The sequence below is a fragment of the Myotis daubentonii genome, chromosome 10, assembly GCF_963259705.1.
Source record: "Myotis daubentonii chromosome 10, mMyoDau2.1, whole genome shotgun sequence".
Classification (NCBI taxonomy): Eukaryota; Metazoa; Chordata; class Mammalia; order Chiroptera; family Vespertilionidae; genus Myotis; species Myotis daubentonii.
The window spans coordinates 60988916-61008803 of record NC_081849.1 but is presented as its reverse complement, the minus strand read 5'-3'; the positions used below and the strand labels follow the sequence as shown (position 1 = coordinate 61008803).

The following is a 19888-nucleotide window of genomic DNA, read 5'->3' as shown; positions in this document are numbered from 1 at the left end:
GTTTTGTTGAGTTTGGACTTTGTGTTTAAATCCAAAAGTAAACACTGTCTCATAGATTTAACCAAGAAATGCACTCCAACCGGAAGGAAACATCTGATAACAATCCCTTTCAAACACTCATCCCATCGACTGCAACTGAAACAATACCAGAAGCTCGCCTGCTACGTCGCCTCTTGCCTACCCGAGATGCTAAGTGGGACTTCACTCCAGTACACAAGTACCAAAGACAGAATATCCTTTAGGGCAGTGGTTCTCAACCTTCCTAACGCCGCGACCCTTTAATACAGTTCTTCATGTTGTGCTGGCCCCCAACCATAAAATTATTTTCGTTGCTACTTCCTAACTGTAATTTTGCTACTGTTATGAATCGTAATGTAAATATCTGATATGCAGGATGTATTTTCATTGTTACAAATTGAACATAATTAAAGCATAGTGATTAATCACAAAAACAATATGTAATTATATATGTGTTTTCCGATGGTTTTAGGCTACCCCTGTGAAAGGATCGTTCGACCCCCAAAGGGGTCGTGACCCACAGGTTGAGAACCGCTGCTTTAGGGGAAGGTTTAAAGCCAGAGAGTAGTCGTAAAAAAGAGTCAACCTTTTAGGCAGCAGACAGGATCCAATCTTTTCAGTATCATAGATATATAATAATTACCCTCCAGGATGAGCATGAAGGTCATATGAGCCTCCTTGTCATAGGGGAAGGGAACTAAGCTATTTCATGAAGAGTGCAGATGCTTGCCCTCCTGTCACCCTCAGGGGCTAAAGATGGGCCTCAACTCCATGCTTCTTTCCCCTAAATATCCCATTTGAGTTCTGTGATTTCCTTCTACTTCTTAGCTTCACTGTGTAATGTGGCTTTCCCAATGCTGCTGCCACTGGTCAAGTGGTACATACTCATATTTTCCTATGTTTGCCCCTCAGAAATTGATTTCAGAGAGGAAGGGAGAGAGAGAAACATCAATGATGAGAGAGAAACACTGATTGGCTGCCTCCTGCACGCCCCCTACTGGGAATCAAGCCCACAACCCAGGCATGTGCCCTTGACCAGAATCAAACCTGAGAACCTTCAGTCCGCAGGCCGATGCGCTATCCACTGAGCAAAACCAGGTAGGGCCCTCAAAGATTTTTTTAATCGGCTGCTACCTGAACTATTTTTTTTAAAACCATCGCAATTTTATAGTTTTCAATTACATTGTCTGACACCTTTTTCTAGACACCTTCATTTTCTTACATACTTCAGTCTACCTTCATGTACACACACTGTAAATTTTAGAGAAACATCCATCAGTGTTTTGTTTTGTTTTTGTTTTGTTTTGTGGTGAGCACCAACACTGTCGGCTTTGAACTAGCGGAGACCAGTGTTTGGCTCCAGGGCCCTCCGGCCACGTCTCTGCCAAGAGCAGGCACTGAAACACGGCCTTCAGAGACCAGTCTGCAAGTATCTTCTCCCTGGGAGACAACAGCAAAGGGTCAGAGTTCATCGTCCCACACCAGTGGTCGGCATCTTCTCCCTAAATGCACAGCCCTATCATCTTGTTCTTCTCCCCCTGCAGTTCCCCAGCAGTGTGTCATTTCAACACTCTGATTCCGTCAGCCCACCTCACTTCAAGCAGTTGTTCACTGTTTGCTTCACACAGGGCATCGCAGGTGATCTAAATGCAGCCCGAACTGTAAGACCATGTCCTCCCCCCACCCCCACCCCCCACCCCCGCACAGCGTGGAGGCAGGGCTCATCGTATATGTTTCAGTAGACAGAGCACAAATAGGTGGAAAGTGAAATAAAGATACATGGCAATCAGATAAAACTATTTAGAAAAAACAGCCGGCACACACTAGAATGGAATCCATATTAATGGTTGTGAGAAGGGAAAAGAAAGACCCGAATTAGAAAAGGTAGGAGCCTTTGTAATTAAGACTTCCCTCTGCATCTTTCTCCCAGTTATACAAACACACTGGCGAGGAGCTCCAGGAGCAGAGAATGTAATCAACTACTATGTAGCCATTAATAAAAAATATTGCTGAATTTGGTTATAAAAGCAAGAAAACATTTATGATTCACTGCTAAGTGGAAAAGGTTACCAAAGGGGGTCAGAAAATGCCATTTTTGTCAAAGAGAAATATGTATGCATATCTAGTCCAAGAAAGAGTGTGGCCGTATTAAATCTATCAGTCTTTCTGAGAGATGGGATTACAGGGGGTTTTATTTTATAACAACAGGCTATATATTTTGACCAGTGGCATCTCTGTTTCATCCCAGGCTCTGAAAAAAACAACAAAACAACAAAGAAGTATTTGATCCCCATGAATTTATGTTAAAATGCTTTTCAGGGGCCAGAAGACACTGTTTCACCACCATTTGACCAATTCACCTGAATCTGAGGGTTAAAATCAAACAAATCTCGTATTACGTCTGTGTCTGTTACACTGCACTGCACTGCCATTGTCAGTGAACTGTACCTATGATTCTCTTGGTGTTGAAGCCTCTTTTGCAATCATCTGAGTTTGTACTTGGCTTGCAATTCTCTTCTTCGACAAGCACATTTCCACAGGATGTCCCTAGTTCCTACAGTAAACCTTTCCTTTGGGAGGACTAGCAAAGTGCCTTTCTTTCATGCAACTCTGAATACATACATACCGTGTTTCATCAGTTCTATCACTAACATTCTCTCATGTTTTAACAGAGACCATGTTATTGGACCATGTTAATAATCAATGGCATAATTTTTTGACATTTTTCTTTATTGATACACAAAATAATCGTGTATCTGATAATCATGCCTTAAACCTGATGAAAGACGGTATATAAGCTGCTATTTGCTTTAGTCTGAGCAATAAAGTAGGCAGGTGTACCCAACATATGTAAAAATGGTGTGGGGGGAGAACTCTTGATTTAACAGAATTAACAGATAGTTTTCACTTTTCACTGTGGCTTAATTTTGAATCGCTATTTCATAGGCCATGCTAAACTTGCTCTCGAGGCGTTAAGACCTAAAACACTGAATGCAAAAAAAGATCAATAGTTAAATGTCCTGACCTTGTCCAAAATAAACTTCAGTATTCCGTAGTGCATAATTCAAAGCTCCTAATTCAGTGAGCTGAATATGAAGACTGTGACTAGTTAACAGTTTACCTGGATCAGAAAGGAATGCACTCAATCCTTTCATCTAGCAGTCTAAATTATTCATTAGTAAATTGTTATGATAGCTTCTTCAGAACCAACCTTAAATGCGGCCTCCAAACCATTGCAGTTAAAGAAACCTTCGCAAAGAATTGTCCCAAGCCTTCTGTCAAAATCCAAAGTTTTGGATTTAAACACAACATAATCACTTTCAAATTCCTGTAAATAATCAAAGTAAAATATCAGTTTTACTCCAGGAAAGAGTCCAGGAGTGAAAACAGCAATCCTCCAAGCGTAATCCACCTCCCTCCTGTCTGCCCGCTCTTTCTGGGTGAATTTATTCTCATAGCAGGATCCCAGGGCAGACCAAGAAAGACCTATATCGGACCAACTGCTCCGTGGCCGCCTTCCGGGAACACTGAACACTCAGCACCATCAGCCCATCTTTCCACAATGCAGACCCCACATCAGTGCTCAGACCCACCCGCCTGTCCGCCTCCCAATCCACCTGGATTATCAATGAAAAAGCAAGGCCTTCCAGAAGAGAAAACAGAACCATGTTCACTGTAACCTCAGTAAATCTATACATTTCAACACAAAGCTTTTTCGTTTTGTTTTTCATGGAGCAGAAACCCTCCCGGGAGACACTGCGTCTTCAGGTGAGACCTGAAATCACAGTTCTGGAAAGAAGCATCATTAGTGAGAAAGATGAAACACAAAACACCCTTGCATTTCTCTGCACCTTCTCACTATGCAGTTAGCAGCGCCCAGCTTCCTCCCAATACAGAACCACCCACTCTCACAGTGAGAGCGTGAGGAGGGCCATCCTGGCACAGCACTGCCACGCCCGGTCTCCGGGGAGCGGCCCCAGAAAGCCAGACACCCTGGCTCCCCGGCCTCGCTGCCCCCGAGTGCGCGCCCCACATTTACCACGATGAAGTCTCTGCTGCCTCCGGAAACGGACCCTCCATCTATTCACAATAACAGAAATAATGACGATGACGGCTCACATGAACTCGGATTTCTGTTCTAAATGCTTTACGCTATTAACTCAAGTCTCACAACATATGATGTGGGCAATATTTTTTCCCCATTTTATAGGCAACAAAACAAACTCAGAGGAGTTACATAATTCGCCCACAGTCACACCACTGGTAGATGGCGGGACCGGAATTTAAAGCCTGGCAACCTTGTTCCGGAGCCCACGCCCCGACCATGATGTTTCCATGAAGGAAAGCACCTTCTGGGAATGGAACACGCGCTGAACACGGGTGTGACGGCAGCGTCCAGGGCACTGTCACAGACCGCACTGTTGTATGTAGCACCGAGAGCCTCCAGCTCTCCTCAATTACAGCCCAAGAGTCTCTTCATGCAAGGGTCACCGACTTCTGCAGGTAAACACAACTTCCCAGCAAGTTGTGACAAGCCTAAGGAATCCCTCTTCTCGGTATGGCAACGAGGAACATGCAGCTTAAGATCCTCAAACATGGTTTGAACACTTTGTAAGTAATATCTCAGGAAGGGAAAAAGGCTAACCTTCACCCTGGATCTCTCTCCCTCTCTCCCAGGCTCCTTTCTCCCCCTCACTCTCTCAGCCCAAAGTCAGATGGCCCATCGCAACCCTCCCCCGGGGAGTCCCCCAGATCATTCAGACTTCCGTTGCATGCATCTCACCTCACGCACCTCTCTCTAAAGCAGCTCTTCTTTGGCATCTGCCTAACAGGAGTGTGAGCAATCTCTCTGACTCCTTTCTCTCTTGGTCAAGTGCTACGAGGCTTTTCTCTGAGCCACCTCTTGAATATGCCCACTATTCTCCCTGTCTGTGGGCAATACCCTGGCCCGGATCACAATGACCCCTCATCCGGTTTCTGTTAACCACTTTCTAACCACGTTCTTTGCCTCTGGTCTTGTCTCACCGAATCGCTCTCCAAACTGCAGTCTACACAAGCTTTCTAAAATGGAAGCCTGATCATGTCACTCTTCCCGCCATAATCCTCCAATTCATCATCGTAATTCGGGACCCTGGATTTCTTCAGATAACGTCCCCAAGTCTTGTCATCCACAAGGCCCTTCCCTTGTCATTTATACCCTGTTCTCCCAGCGCCTCTCACCTTTCACACTCCAGGATCTAGCCACGCTCCCACTCTGAGGAACACAATGTTCTGCTAACCCCTTTCTTCTCGCCCACTCTTCGCCCTTTTCATTTCTATTTACTTTCAGTTCTATTTATCATTGTGTACTTTCTGCTTCCTTTCACCTGCTCTGGGAAGAGGCTTTCTCGCAGCACTCCGCATAATTGCCTACCTGTGTCCTCCCTGCATTTTAAGCTCTCTGAGTACAATGGCCAGGTTTGTTTGTTTGTTTTCTCAATTATAGTACCAATATTTAAAGAGGCTCCCAGCACATAGCTGTTTTGCAATAAATATTTATTAAAGAACTATTTGTTAAAGAATAAGTGATATGCTGGTATTACTCAAGAATCATTATGAAGTTTTTCTATATTCTGAACTGCAAGACTGCCCCTTATTAGTGACATAGGAAATTAATAGTTTTATTTAGAGAAATGCTATGGTAGGACTTAGCTCCTAAAAGGCACTCACTCAAGCTGCTGAGTGAAAACCAGCCCTAATGATGCCAAGACAGGGCCTGAGAGAGCAGTTCAGGGGCGAGCGTCATCCTCCAGGTCAGAGATGAGATCTGGGGATACGTCCAGCTTCTATCTGACCGAGCCTGATGCTTGGCACGAGAGAAGGAGCAGGATCATGGATGACCCCAAGGCTATGCACTAAATGGCCCGTTCTATGTGCCACTTCATGAGTGGGAGAAGACGGGAAAGAGTAGGTTTGGGGAGCAGTAAGGCAGGGGCTTGGTTTCACGAGCTTGTTTGCTTTGCGATGTCATTAAATATGTAAGCAGAGAAGCACCACCAAGAAACAAGCCCAGGCTGAGGTCTCCTGCTATGTTTGAAACAGTCCTAAATGGAAACACTCAGGGCTACGTCCTGGTCCCTGCTCAAGACTGCGGACAAGTCTTCAAAGCTCTTTCATCCCAGTCAGGCCGGACCGGGTGGTACCTATTATTACTGTGACCTACGGTCATTTCAGCCAAATCATTTCCAACTTCAACATGACAGGATTCTAAAAAATAAAAATGCAAAGGTACAATATTACCGTGTTATTGAAATCGGATGGGTCATAAGTGCTCTGTTTAAAAATTTTACAGAGTTCCATAAATTCTTCACTCATCTCATGGATTTGTCCATTCAGAATGGCTCCTTTGGTACCACCAAATTCAAGTCTCTCCAGCTTTTCAAATTCCAATATGGTGACAAATATATCCTTTGGGGGAAAAAAACCAAAAAAACAGAACAGTAAAGATCTTTCCACCACCCTGAGCAGGAAAAAAGAACATCTTAAAGTTTCAAAGAATATTTTCAAGCATTCAAAATCTGCGAGTTAATGGACACTTGACATGACAGAAGATAAATAGGAATGATTTAGGTGAACATAGTCACTGCTCATTTTTTAAATCATACTCCCGTTTTCCTACTTACTGTATAGGCAAACCTAGCGTACCATGGCTAAACATATGACTCTCTAACTTTATAGCCTTTTAATAATGAATCTGACCCCCAGGTAATATCCAAAACTAGTACTTACAGCCACCCACCCTTTGCACTTTAGCCTTCACACTTTAGCCTTCACACTTTAAGAGGCATTCAGGCTGATGATGTGATAATGAGAGTTTTCAAAACATGAAGCTTTAATTTTCAATGAAATTCAACAAATCTTACATCAACAAAAAAGCCCAAACTTGCTAGGAAGAGCTTATAAGGTAGTGCCACTAGTTCCAACTTTAAAATGAAACCTTAGCCAGTTGGCTCCATACTACACGTGTGTGAATGTGTATACAAGTGTGTGTATTCATTTCATTTGGCTTTTAGTTATTTTCATGGGTTTTTTTGTTTAGTTTTATGAACGGTTATTCATGTTTTAATAGCATAGTATACATACAGACATATACTAATAGATAGTGGGATTATTTTAGATTATCAAATGGTTTTCAAGTATGGAATCCCTATATCAAACATTAAACGTATTTTTAAAAAGGGGGATTAATTTACAGCTTCCTGATTTACAACTGTCTTCCAGGAGCTTAGTAAGTAAAGGGGCACTGGTACAGAAAAAGATTCACTTACTCCCAGTGTAATAAAAGAATCAAAAATGATTTTTTTTTTTAAGAAGTCAAAGTAAAGCTTTTTAATCTTTCTTTATAGCCCTGGTCTTGTGAGCTCCTCATGAGAACATTAAGAACGGAAACCTCCCACCTCCCACCAAATAAACTTCTCCCAAATCATATAAAAAGCTACAGGATTTTTGAAGCCATCTACAACATGAATAAATAACAAGAAACGAATACCTCTATTTTCATGCAACGGTCCAGAAATTTGTCAAATCTACAAAACACCAGCTGAGACTGGAAATCCCATGGCTTCACCTCCTTGTTTCCCATAAAATAGTTTCCCAGCCCTTCTCTGTAGTTGTAAAAAGAACTTTTGAAAGTCTTCAGGATGTTAATGGCCACCTGCACCTTTTCCAGCGAGTCTTCAACTTCTCCTTTCAAAAGGTCTTCAGGTGAAAGGTAGGCTGTCGCCTAGGATTTCATGAAAGGAAACAATGATCAAAAATATGTTCAACAGTTTTTTACTGAAAACATCTGTTTCAATAAATCATTTTATTGTATTTTGTATTTAAAATTTTTTTCAATGAGTTAGTTTTCAATGACAAGGAATTGGGCCAGCAATGCTGTGAAGCAGAAAGCATAAATTCTAGAAATTCAGGCATCTGGGTTGCAGTAACATACATTAGAATAATAATCTACAGATGATTAACATTTCTTGATTTATACATTCTAGCAATAACTGCTAAGCTTCATGGATATAACAACTGTGTAATCAGAATTTGCATAGGTATTCCTGCCAGCAAATACTCTACATGACTGTTTGTTTTTTTTTTCATATAAACAAATACACAAGCCAGCCACGCCAGTGTGACTCAAGGGTTGAGCATCAACCTCTGAACCAGGAGGTCATGGTTCAATTTCCAAGTCAGGGTACATGCCCAGGTTGTGGGCTCAATCCGTGGTTGGGGGGTGTGCAGGAGGCAGCGATCAATGATTCTCTTTCATCATTGATGTTTCTATCTTTCTTTTCCTCTCCCTTCCTCTCTGAAATCAATAAAAAAATTTTAAAAATCATTTTTGAAGAAGCTAGCAAAAGTAAAATTATATGTATGATAAAATACTTAAATATATATAAATATATATATATGTATATATATATAAAAGTTTGGGGGAAAAGAAAAATCAAAAATGCTAAGTTTTATGAAATGAGAATTTCACTATTATTAGTACACCACATATTGTGTTGTAATTAAAAATCAAAATTTATTTTAAAATATGGAGCAAAGCATGATGAATTAAGAACTCCATCACTGCCCTGATCGGTTTGGTTCAGTGGATAGAGCGTCGGCCTGGGGGCTGAAAGGTCCCACGTTCGATTCCAGTCAAGGGCATGTACCTTGGTTGCGGGCACATCCCCAGTAGGGAGTGTGCAGGAGGCAGCTGATCGATGTTTCTCTCTCATCGATGTTTCTAACTCTCTATCCTTCTCCCTTCCTCTCTGTAAAAAATCAATAAAATACATTTCTTTTTAAAAAGAACTCCATCACTTACAGTTGGGTGATCTTGAGAAAGTTATTTATCTTCTCTGGACAGCAGGGGTTTTTAGGGGTTGCTGTTGTTACTGTTTAAATGTAAAATGGATCTACTAGCACCTTTGACAGTGAATTTCTGTTAAGGTTTTAAAAGAGTTCCTGGCAAATAACAGGTGTTAAACAATATTTGTTAATATTTTAAAAATAAAATAAAATCAGAGGACAGCAAACAGCTTGTGAGCGAGCAGGAGAGTTTAGCTCTTCAGGGAACCTAGGTATGAAAGTTGGCTCATTGCTGATTTTTTTATTCCTAACATGTTGGGGCAGATTTACTACAAAGTCCACTTGAAGAATCAAGAATCAGGTCAACAGAACCTTTGGACAGAAGTCAGGAACAGTAACTAAGGAACTAGAGAAGCTACATTATTTCTCTGGGAGTTTGGCAAACTATGGCCATCGACACAGACTAAGGACCAGGGATAACAGGCTTACAGATCTACAGGTAACTAGGATTTCTTACAAGCCACAGACAACAATGAAGGACCACCTTTGGGATTTATACACAAACAGGACATAGTCTCAAAATGAGGTGAGGATTCAGGGTTTCAGAGAAGTGGTGGTTATGGTCACTGACCCTGCAATAGAGATCTTGCTTAACAACAGAGCAAAAACTGAGCTCGCATAACAGAGAAAGAGAAATAGAATACAGCCAGAGATAAAATATACGAGGAGCTGACCTGCTATCTCCTATCAATAGCTTCAATTATCTGTGAGTCAAAGGTTTGGAGCCAACTTCTATGAGCTTCTACTAAATGCCACACTGGACATTTCACTTAGGTTATCCCATTTGATCCTCACAATAGCCATGGGCTAGGTATTATCTGTAGTTATTGATGTGGAAACCGAGGCTCAGGGAAGTAATTTAACTTCCCTTCAGTCGTTCAATTAGATTTGAATCTACCTTGGTCTGCGTCCAACATACTTTCCATATATCACTCCACCTCTGAAGAAGCAGAGAGAAAATAATAAGCCTATTAATAACTCAATGTCATAGACCAGAAACTCTTAACTGCATGTCAGGACACCTGTTCTCTACTCTGGATTTCCCCCTACATTCTGGGAGAGATTGAGCAAATGATGTTATCTTTCAGGTCTAAGTTAATTCATCTGAAAATCACACACACACACACACACACAGCCAGGGGCTGCATGGGAACACAGTTCCCCAACCAGTTTATCCTACAACATTGTTCTCTTGATTACTTAGGAAGGCAAACTTCCGGTGCCTGGCGCAGCAGAAGCTCCAAGCTGTTTGTCCTGACTAGGAGCAGACTTTCCAGGTTCTAAATACCTTCCAATTTATCCCCCTCCACAAAGAAAAAATTTTCATTTTCTATATGAGCTAGAAGTGAAAACCACCGGGAAGCGTGAGCCTAGAGCAGCGACTTAGAGTCAATCACAGGCACCCACTCTCCTCTGGCAAATCATCCAGGCCTTTCCAAAAGAGCCTACCTCCTTGGCCACAAAGATTGTTCCGGGAACAGAAATAAAACACACGAACCAGAACTAAAAAGGAAGACAGCCTCTTTCCCACGAAGATCCTCTACTGCCAGGACACACACCTGGGGCGACCACAAACCACTGCACTTAACCTGTGGTGAGAGTCTGCGAATAAAGTCAAACTCAAGCCAGCAAACTGGAGCCTGGCAGGAAGCTCTGGAATGATCAGGCGGCCTCTCAGGACAGGCTATTCCTGAAGTCACTGCACTCTTAGACGTTTCAGGGTCACATAAACTTCTACACTTTTTGTTGTTGTTTTTGACTCTAGTTTGTCCGTTGCAGCTGAAGGAGATCCAGTTTTGGTGGGAATACTTCTTAACAACTCAAAAGCTAAGCCATATACACAGATCCTGATTCTCTGGCATTTGGTTCAGACACGTGCCCTGCTGTGGACTAAATTGTGTCCCCCAAAATTCACATGTTGAAGCCCTCCCTAACCACCAATATGACTGACTGTACCTGGAGACAAGGTCTTTAAGAAGTAATTAAGGTAATTAAATGAGGTCAGGTGGGTGGGACCCCAATCTGATAGGACAGTAGCTGTATAAGAAGAAGAGAGGGAACGGTCTCTTTCCACCATGTGAGGACACGGAGAGAAGGCAGCCGTCTGCCAGCCAGGAAGAGAGCTCTCACCGGAACATGCCCATGGGGGCACCTTCATCTGGCTCCCGGCCTCCAGAACTGTAAACAATTTCTGAAAATAAAGCCATCTGGCCTATGGCATTTTGTTCTGGTAGCTCAAGCAGACTAAGACACACACTCCCACTAAGAACCACCATGCTAGGCGCTCCAGGTATCGTGCAGCTCTCCAATTACATAACATCCTCTGATACCAGGGACACGAGAAGAATGAATGTTTACACAGAAAGGATGCAGAAGCAGCCCATTTTTTCTAACATTTTTCAAGTTGACTTTAGAGAAGCAATTGTAAACAAGAGATTTTTAAAGCTCCACAATTAATCAGAATTCCATTAATACAATTCCACTACTATTTTTTGAGGGTAATTTTTTTTAACGTATTCTATTTACTTTTTACAAAGAGGAAGGGAGAGGGATAGAGAGTTAGAAACATCGATGAGAGAAAAACATCGATCAGCTGCCTCCTGCACAGCTCCTACTGGGGATGTGCCCGCAACCAAGGTACATGCCCTTGCCTGGAATCGAACGTGGGACCTTTCAGTCCGCAGGCCGACACTCTATCCACTAAGCCAAACCAGTTAGGGCGAGGATAATTTTTTTCCAGTCAGATTCTCTTCACTTACTTTACTTTCTAAAAGTTCTCTGCCAGCCAGTGTTCCTGAGGAAACCCAAGAAAAAGCTACACAGCCCTATGTATAGCTGCCTTTTATTAGAAGTAGCCTTAAATCTCTTTGAAGAAACGGTGATATTAAACAAACAAAATTCATTAACAACCTGGCCTTTGAAAGTATTTGAGTTATGCCCAGAGCTCCTTTGCTGCTTAGGATGAAAAGTCACCTGGCCCTTAACCATAAAAGTCCTTTCTATAGAAAGAAAGAGAAAAACAGTATTCTGACTGTAGACTGGGTTAATTCATTCTTCACTGGCCTAATAAAACCTACCACATGGCAATCATTCCTCTCTCTCCTATTTTCAATGCTACATACCTGATCGATGAAGAGATTACAAAACTCTTGCAACAAAACTATGACCCGAGCAGGGGTGTTGTAAAACGCGGAATGACTCCAGATCAGGCAGATGGTATGGAATAACGGGGCGATCAGACCACGGGTCTGTGGGAACTCCGTCTCCTGGAGACACTGAATGTGCCTCCGCAGCGGTCTCAGGTAGAGCGCCACGTCCTGGGCTTCGAGGAGAGCTGGAGGAAGAAGGCCGCTGTCACTTCACCCTCACAAGTTCAAGAGGACGATGCCGAACAACATGGCTGGACTTGAATGGGGTCCTAGTTCCTTCCAGATCACTGATCCCACAAAACTGACACAGGACAGGTGTGGAAGCCTGTATACCCCGTCCATCCGGGACCACAATCGAGGAGGGCCCTGGGGTGGCTACTCACACAACACAAGTCAATTGTGTCAGCAGATTCTGTGGGCAAGAACCCCGAGAGTCTAAGGAAATGGACTTGACTTCATGGAAACTGTGGGCATAAAACCTCTCTGTGAAGTTGTCACTTTATGATTTGGATTACTAGCTTCATCACTAGAATGCTAATTCCTCCTAGGTACTTGGACTAACAATTTAATCATCTATGGCCTCGTCCCAGTGTCCTATGAGCCTAACTCAGGCAATGACTGGGAAATTTTCTACTATATTGTTAATCATAGTGTAATATAACTTGCTCTGATTCTCCCAATAATTCTGCAAGGAAAGTGTCAATATGCCAGTTTGTCCAATGAAAGCCAGAAGCTCAGCAAACTTAATATTGGACGGGAATCCAGATCTGACAGACCGCCCCTCCACCAAGCCCAAATATCCCCGTCATCTATTGCCTCTTTTCAAATAGAATTCATGGAGAAAGCCCTAAAAATTTATCAAAACATTTCCAAAGTAGATTTCAAGTATTCCTAACCTTCCACATGTTACTTAAGAAAAAATAAAATTTTCTAATGTTAAAAACAAATAATATTTGTCCATATTATCTTATACTTTTATCACTTAAAACTTCAGTATTCTGTCTATTTACATTTGCTTAAACATGCCTAAGAAATCATAAACAGAAATCCAGAAACTGGGGAGGGCGCTAGCCCTGGGTGAGGTTAAAGCTGAATAGCGAGCCCTGGCTGGTGTGGCTCCTATACACCAAAAGGTTGCAGGTTTGATTCCCAGTCAGAGCACATACGTAGGTTGCAGGTTTGATCTCTGGTTGGGCACATACAGAAGGCAACCAATTGATGTTCTCTCTCACATCGGTGTTTCTCTCTTTCTCTTGCTCCCTTCCCTCTCTCTATAATCAATAAGCATATCCTTGGTGAGGATAAAAATAACTGGATAGTGAGAGACAAGGAGACTTGTCAGTGGATCCCTTCTTGTAATTACTGGGTTTTAACAATGTGCGTGCATTACCTGTTCAAAATTCACCACCCAACCAACCAAACCCTCCTCTCTGTATGTTTAATCTTCACTAAAACTTTGATGACGACTTTGAGTTCTTACAAGCTCAGTAGGTGGTACATGTGAAACACACTCAGCGAGTCTACTAGCGAAGAACTGGAGTGATTGTAACCCAACTGTTGATTAGAAAATCCCCATGCTGGGCTTTGATTTATCCCCTGCTGACTACCAAAGGCCTTTCCCCTTCACATATACACATTCTCATTACAACTTCCACCTGGAGCCACTCTGGTAGGAACCTACTACAGACCCTAAAAATTTAGTATCAACTGAAGAGGAAATACAGAAGATTCAGACGAATTTATCGTCCAGCCGGTGTGGCTCAGTGGTTGAGCATTGTCCCATCCACCAAGAGGTCACTGGTTCAATTCCCAGTCAGGGCACATGCCCAGGCTGTGGGCTCGATCCTGGTGGGGGGTGTTCAGGAGGCAGTCAATCAATGTTGATATTTCTCTTATCTGTGTTTCTACCTCTCTCTCCTTCCCTTCCCCTCTCCCTAAGATCAATAAAACATTTTTTTTCTTTTTTTTTTAAACATATTTTATTGATTTTTTACAGAGAGGAAGGGAGAGGGATAGAGAGTTAGAAACATCGATGAGAGAGAAACATCGATCAGCTGCCTCCTGCACATCTCCTACTGGGGATGTGCCCGCAACCCAGGTACATGCCCTTGACCAGAATCGAACCTGGAACCTTTCAGTCTGCAGGCCGATGCTCCATCCACTGAGCCAAACCGGTTTCGGCCATTTTTTTTCTTTTTAAAGATGAATTATCATTAGAAGAGCCAAGTATCATTGTTTCATGAGCAGGCTACTGGTCCAAGGCTGGTGAGCGGGTAGGCAGGGCCAGGTCATCAGGGGCTCATGAGGCCAAGGAACAAGAGTCTTACCATTTTTCACAGCCGTGAAAATGTCCTTCAGAGCTGGGAAATAGCTGCTTCGTTTCGTTTTCAGGATCTTCACCATCTTGAGGACAGTAGGAGCCTGAAGCTAAATTGGAAAAAAAAAATTAACAAATATAAGCTAGATTAGTGACTAAATAAATGCATTCCATAATAAAATATTTAAATTATATTCCACTCATAAACAATACACACAGCATTTAACCCTCAAAGACATATTTGGTTTCAAGTCAAAAGTAATTTTTAAAATAACATTTTTGTCTTGGCTTTCTTAAATTGAATTTTAAAAAATAATTTACATATTAGTACACAGGTAAAATATCAAAATCTGTATATATACTAGTAAAAGCCTAAGCGACTGGCCGACCAGCCAACAGCTATGACACGCACTGACCACCAGGGGACAGATGCTCAACACATGAGCAGAAACCACAGGCATGGAAACATGGAATAGACTGATGAATCTCAGAGGGAGGGGGAAAGCGGGCAGGGCGGGAAGAGCTTAACCAAAGATCTTATGTGCATACTTGAGGCCCAGTGCATGGATTTGTGCACCGGTGGGGTCCCTCAGCCTGGTCTGTGGGGACTGAGCCAAAACCAGCTCTCTGACATCCCCCAAGGGGTCCCGGATTGTGAGCGGGCATAGGCCAGACTGAGGGACCCCACTGGTGCACAAATCCGTGCACCAGGCCTCTAGTTTCCACATAAAATTTCTTGCTCTGTTTCAGGAAATCTCTAAGAGACCTGTAAACATAAGAATAAATGCCTTAGTTTGACAGCATTCAATGGAGTAACTTGTCAGGAAAGCACCCAGCAGAGGAACCAAAGTTAGCTCTCCCAAAGCAACGTCTCTCCACTAAGACCACATTCCTTCCCAAATCAATTAAATTGACTAGATTAATTAAATCTCATCATCTTCGAAGTTTCCCTGGGAAATCTCTCCTTTTCTGTGCCACCAAGTGCTTCCAGCTATCTCCAATGCTGTTCAAATATTCTCACAAAGGGCAAAACTCACGTTAATCCCCATTTGTTTTTATAGTGCACACCAAAAAGCACTTCGGAAAAAGAGACCAAATTACTCAGTCATTCAAAGGCAATAGGTTAAATTCTTAGAATTATTGGAAATCACTGCTCCAAAGACCAAATGCTACAAATACTCTTTGAATTCAAATCAGAAGCACTTTCTAGGGATCTCCACTTACTTGATCATAAATGCATGATAGATTCTCTTTCCTCATCGTCCAGAAATCCAGTTCCGTTTGAGGATTCGAGTGAAGACCATTCAGCAGGGGCTGCCCTGAATCTTTCTCTATAATTTCTTGGATTTGATGTGACCATTTAATGACCACTGATTCAATGGCATGGAGCACTGTCCTTTCATTTGGCTCCAAACTACAAACATTGATAGGATAGAATTGATAAGACAAGTCAAATCATGTCATCCAAATAAAGATAGGGCTTGAGTTCTAACAGGTATTTTATGTGCCCATAAACTAGTTTCTAAGTAGAAATACTTCAAAATCAGATCCATTATTTTTCTGAGCTCACTGTGTGTTGTGACATTGTCGTCATTCGTATCTCTCTAACACTAAAAAACATTGTTGCCTGGCCGGAGTGGCTCAGTGGTTGAGCATCGAACCATGAATCAAGAGGTCACTGGTTCAATTCCCAGTCAGGGCACATGCCCGGGTGGCAGGCTCCATCCCCAGTAGAGGGTGTGCAGGAAGCAGCCAATTGATGATGTTTCTCTCTCATCAACGTTTCTATCTCTCTATCACTCTCCCTCCCTCTCTCTCTAAAAATCAATAAAAACATATTTTTTAAAAAACACACTGTTAAGCAAAAAAAGTTATAGCCTCTAAACCATTTTACTGAAAGAATATTCTTGACATCATGGCAACTGTTACAGCTTGCTTTTTGTAGCTTGCTTTTTAAACTATACTTTAAAAGGAAATAATTCATACAGTGCTTCGGCATAACATTATTTTTAAAACATGATGTAGTTATAATTGTCAATTTTGCTAACAATTTGCCGGAGGTCTGATATCAAATGGGTATGTTGGCTCTCATTTTTAATACCCTGAATATACCATGTCATTACGTACTGGGTCCCTGGAGGTTTCGGATCCAAGTCAAATTTTCCTGCAATAGTCGGAATTGGTAGAAAAGTTCTTCTCAACATTTTACCCCTTAAAATATGCATTTTATGTTTCATGACTTCTACGTGATGTTCCATGTCTTGTGAAATAAAACAGGACCAGGATTTATGGTTGTTCCTATTTGAAAGAATGGGCACTAAAATCTAGAAAGAAAAACACGTTTAAAAGCAGTTAAATTAATTTACATACAAGGTGCTCCTTTAAAGATTTTCTTGTCACACAAAATCGGCAACAAAACCACTTCATTTCATAAATATGCTCCTATGATATCAAATCTACAAAAAAAAGACAAAATCAGACCCATTTAGAATTCATCGATGAGACAAATTATTTCAGAGGCAGTAACTGACTGCTTGTTCATTCATTTGCCCATTTATCCAACATCGGTGAAAGCTCTCAATAACTCAAACTCTGCATGAAATAAGCGAAGTCACGTCAAGTAAGGAAACTGCTTTCTTAATGCAAACTGAGTATATTGGCAGATAGATTAATGAAAAAAATCTTCTTGAATCGCATGGAGGGAGAGTAAATTAACCTTCTCAAGCCCCGATGGCAGGGCTGCGCTGACTGAGATCTGATTTACTCACACCTAACCCAGCAGCTCCCAATGTCTGGGGCACAAGAGCATCGCCTGCGGATTCTGGTGGGAGCCTGGCCCTGATTTTAATTTGTTTGAGGTGTGCCCCGGGTGGGGGGTGGTGTTGAGTTCCCCAGGTGATTCTAATGTTCCGCAAAGCTTGAAAACCCCTGCTCTGATTCCACGACCAGTCACTGCATACAAATACATTGTTCCTCAAAGCCGGTGCATCAGGTTAGAAATGCAGAATCCCAGCCCACGTAGCCTGCCTCTACCGGAATCCCCAGGTGGTTCTGATACACATTAAAATGCCAGTAACATTGGTTTAGGGGGCATTTCTCTGATGTTAAGGGGAGAAGAAGAGGACTTGGAAGGCAACCATTTCTAACACTTTGTTTCCATTACTCTTAACCACTTAGAAACTGACAAGAATCAAAAACTGATTTCCAAAACCTTTCCAAAGTGTCAGTTTGTCTCCACTCTGGAGGTAAAGTTTAAAACCTCTAAGTACAAGAGCCTATTCAATGCAAGCTGCTTTTTATTTACTTCCAATATTTAGAAAGAGGAAAAATACGATCCTACAAAAATCACCTGTGGAACATGAGCATCAGTAAGTCTCCGTTCCTTGCAGGAACAGTCTAAAAGCTATTACACTCCATCCATCTGGTTAAAGAGATCACCGGCTTCTACATTCTCTCTCAAAAAAAAAAAAAAAATAGCCAGAGCGGACCTGAACAATTCCAAATGTCACTAAGGTCATCGAAAGATTCAAATATTAAAGATAGACTGGTACCTCTTCCAGGAAAGCAGTTACATGTCCCAGAGATGAGGCCGGTATCTCTCCAAATAAAACCGTTTGAAAGAAATCATTTACTCCAGTGCTTTCCGTAATCTTCTTGGCAACATAAATGAGTTTGTGTTTTGCATCTCTTGGAATCTGAAACAGGAACAAGATCATTAGTGTAAGTCCAGATGTACTGTCCATGTTAACAAGCAGAATCTAACTTGTAGCTGGACCACTGGCAAAACAAACAAAACCAGATACCTACCAGAGTTAAGTGTTCTATCTCCTTGTCTACTGAGCATTTTTTAAATTAGCTACGATTATAAAAGTAGCAAAGCAAAGAATTTCAAAATTCACAAAACCCGAAGGCAAGTTCCTGTTATTCTCTCTCTTCTCTGGGATCCTATTTCACAAGTATTATTACAACCACATCCAGCGAAGATAGTAACATTTTGCATTCCACTGAGGCACTGTCAGGCCTAACGATTGTAAATCTTGCTGCAAACTTGTCACACTTGAAAAATGCTAAAGCCAATGCTGTATTTGTAGGTGACACGTTAACCTTCAAGGAGACGAGCAGTCGACATTAAGAAGGGGCGGGGGAGGGCGGAGAGAAGAGAAAGGAAGAGAGGAGGAAGCCCGCCCCGCCATGCCCCCCATGGTTGGTAAACACCACGTTTGCGCAAACGACCCGCACTCCTTTTTAAGGGCCACGTATTCTTCCCCGGGATGAAGTGGGGTGACGGCAGTCGAGTTATTGGGGTTCTGCCAGACACATTTTTAAGAAAGGGGCTCCAGAGTGACCCAGGAGCGATGACACGGAAGTTACCTGGCACCGACGCCACCCTGCGCCCACGCCCAGGCAGCGGGAGAAGCCCCGCTGGTCCCGCTTCATCGGGTGGAGCAGGCTCCGGAGCTGACCTCCTGAAACCACCTACAGCCGCTAATGGCAGCGTGGGCGCATCTGGGGGGTTCTGCCGACTCCAGGGCGGACTTAGAAAACGCTTTTTAAAGGGCCTGAGAGTTTGCCCCGCCCCCCTCCCCCCCCCCCCCCCCCAACCCAAGCAGGGTCTACGGGCCTGTCCCCGCCCGAGTCCCCGTTACGCTGGGCGGACGGCGTGACCGGGTCCCCTCCGCTCGCTCCTCACCTCCCGGGAGGCCGCGAGCCGCCCCGCGGCGGCGACGCCGAACACCAGGCAGGCGGGGCTGGGGCTCTCCAGAAACTCCGCCAGGACCCGCCGGCGGTCCTCGCTCTCCAAGTGCTGGCGCCAATTCTCCGCCGGGAGCCCCAGCATCTGCTCCAGGCGGCCGCCGAGGAAGCGCACCCGCGCGTCTTGGGCGAAACTCCGAGCTCTCCTGGCCGCCGCCGCCTCCTCCTCCTCCTCCTCTTCTTCCTCCTCCTCCTCCAGCTCCAGCTCCAGCACGCCCGCTGCCTCCAGGCCGGCGCCCGGGGTTAGGCGAAGGGCCGGGGTTTCTCGCTCGCCTCGCGCCTCCCGAGCGACCACCGGGGCTGCCATCGGGCACGTCCAGGAGACGCGGAGCTGGCCGGCTGCCCGCGCGCCCCTGCCCAGCCCCAGGAGGGCGAGGACACCCCTCCGCAGAGGCGCCCCTGGAGGCTCCCAACTCCTCCCGCGACCACCGAGCGCGCGCCCGCCCGTCCCCACCTGCGGCTACTGGGCAGCCGGCGTCGGCGCGCAGTGAGCCTGGCGGGAGGCGCGGGTCCAGGCTGAGCTGCGCGTCCCGTTTCCCGGGAGACGGAGTCCCCGCCCCGTCCCGCTGGGGGCGGAGTGAGCGCAGAGGGGCGGGGCTTCGGGCTCTGGGCCTCAAACCCGATGGGGGAGAGGCGTGTCCTCGGCTTCTCCGCCCACTGGGAGTCCCCGCGCTGCCGATGAGGACGAATCACGGCCCCGCACGGATTAACTGCTGAGGTTTAAGCAGTACCATCTTGGGTGGAGTTGATTGCTCTTCACAGGTGT

At 43.9% G+C, this 19888-nt stretch overlaps 1 protein-coding gene across 1 annotated transcript in view; it reads right to left on the bottom strand.

The window, feature by feature from the left end:
- The window catches only part of DNAH11 (dynein axonemal heavy chain 11), a 206544-nt gene extending 186945 nt beyond the window's left edge, over nucleotides 1–19599 (bottom strand). The window contains exons 1-9 of the mRNA XM_059712528.1: nucleotides 19061–19599; nucleotides 17922–18065; nucleotides 16498–16694; nucleotides 15595–15784; nucleotides 14381–14480; nucleotides 12027–12238; nucleotides 7547–7780; nucleotides 6298–6465; nucleotides 3230–3346 (exon numbers count right to left, since the gene is read on the bottom strand). Coding sequence (XP_059568511.1) covers nucleotides 3230–3346; nucleotides 6298–6465; nucleotides 7547–7780; nucleotides 12027–12238; nucleotides 14381–14480; nucleotides 15595–15784; nucleotides 16498–16694; nucleotides 17922–18065; nucleotides 19061–19429 — 1731 coding nt within the window. The 5' untranslated portion in view covers nucleotides 19430–19599. The remainder of the gene's footprint in view (nucleotides 1–3229; nucleotides 3347–6297; nucleotides 6466–7546; nucleotides 7781–12026; nucleotides 12239–14380; nucleotides 14481–15594; nucleotides 15785–16497; nucleotides 16695–17921; nucleotides 18066–19060) is intronic.
- Nucleotides 19600–19888: the final 289 nt, after the last annotated feature.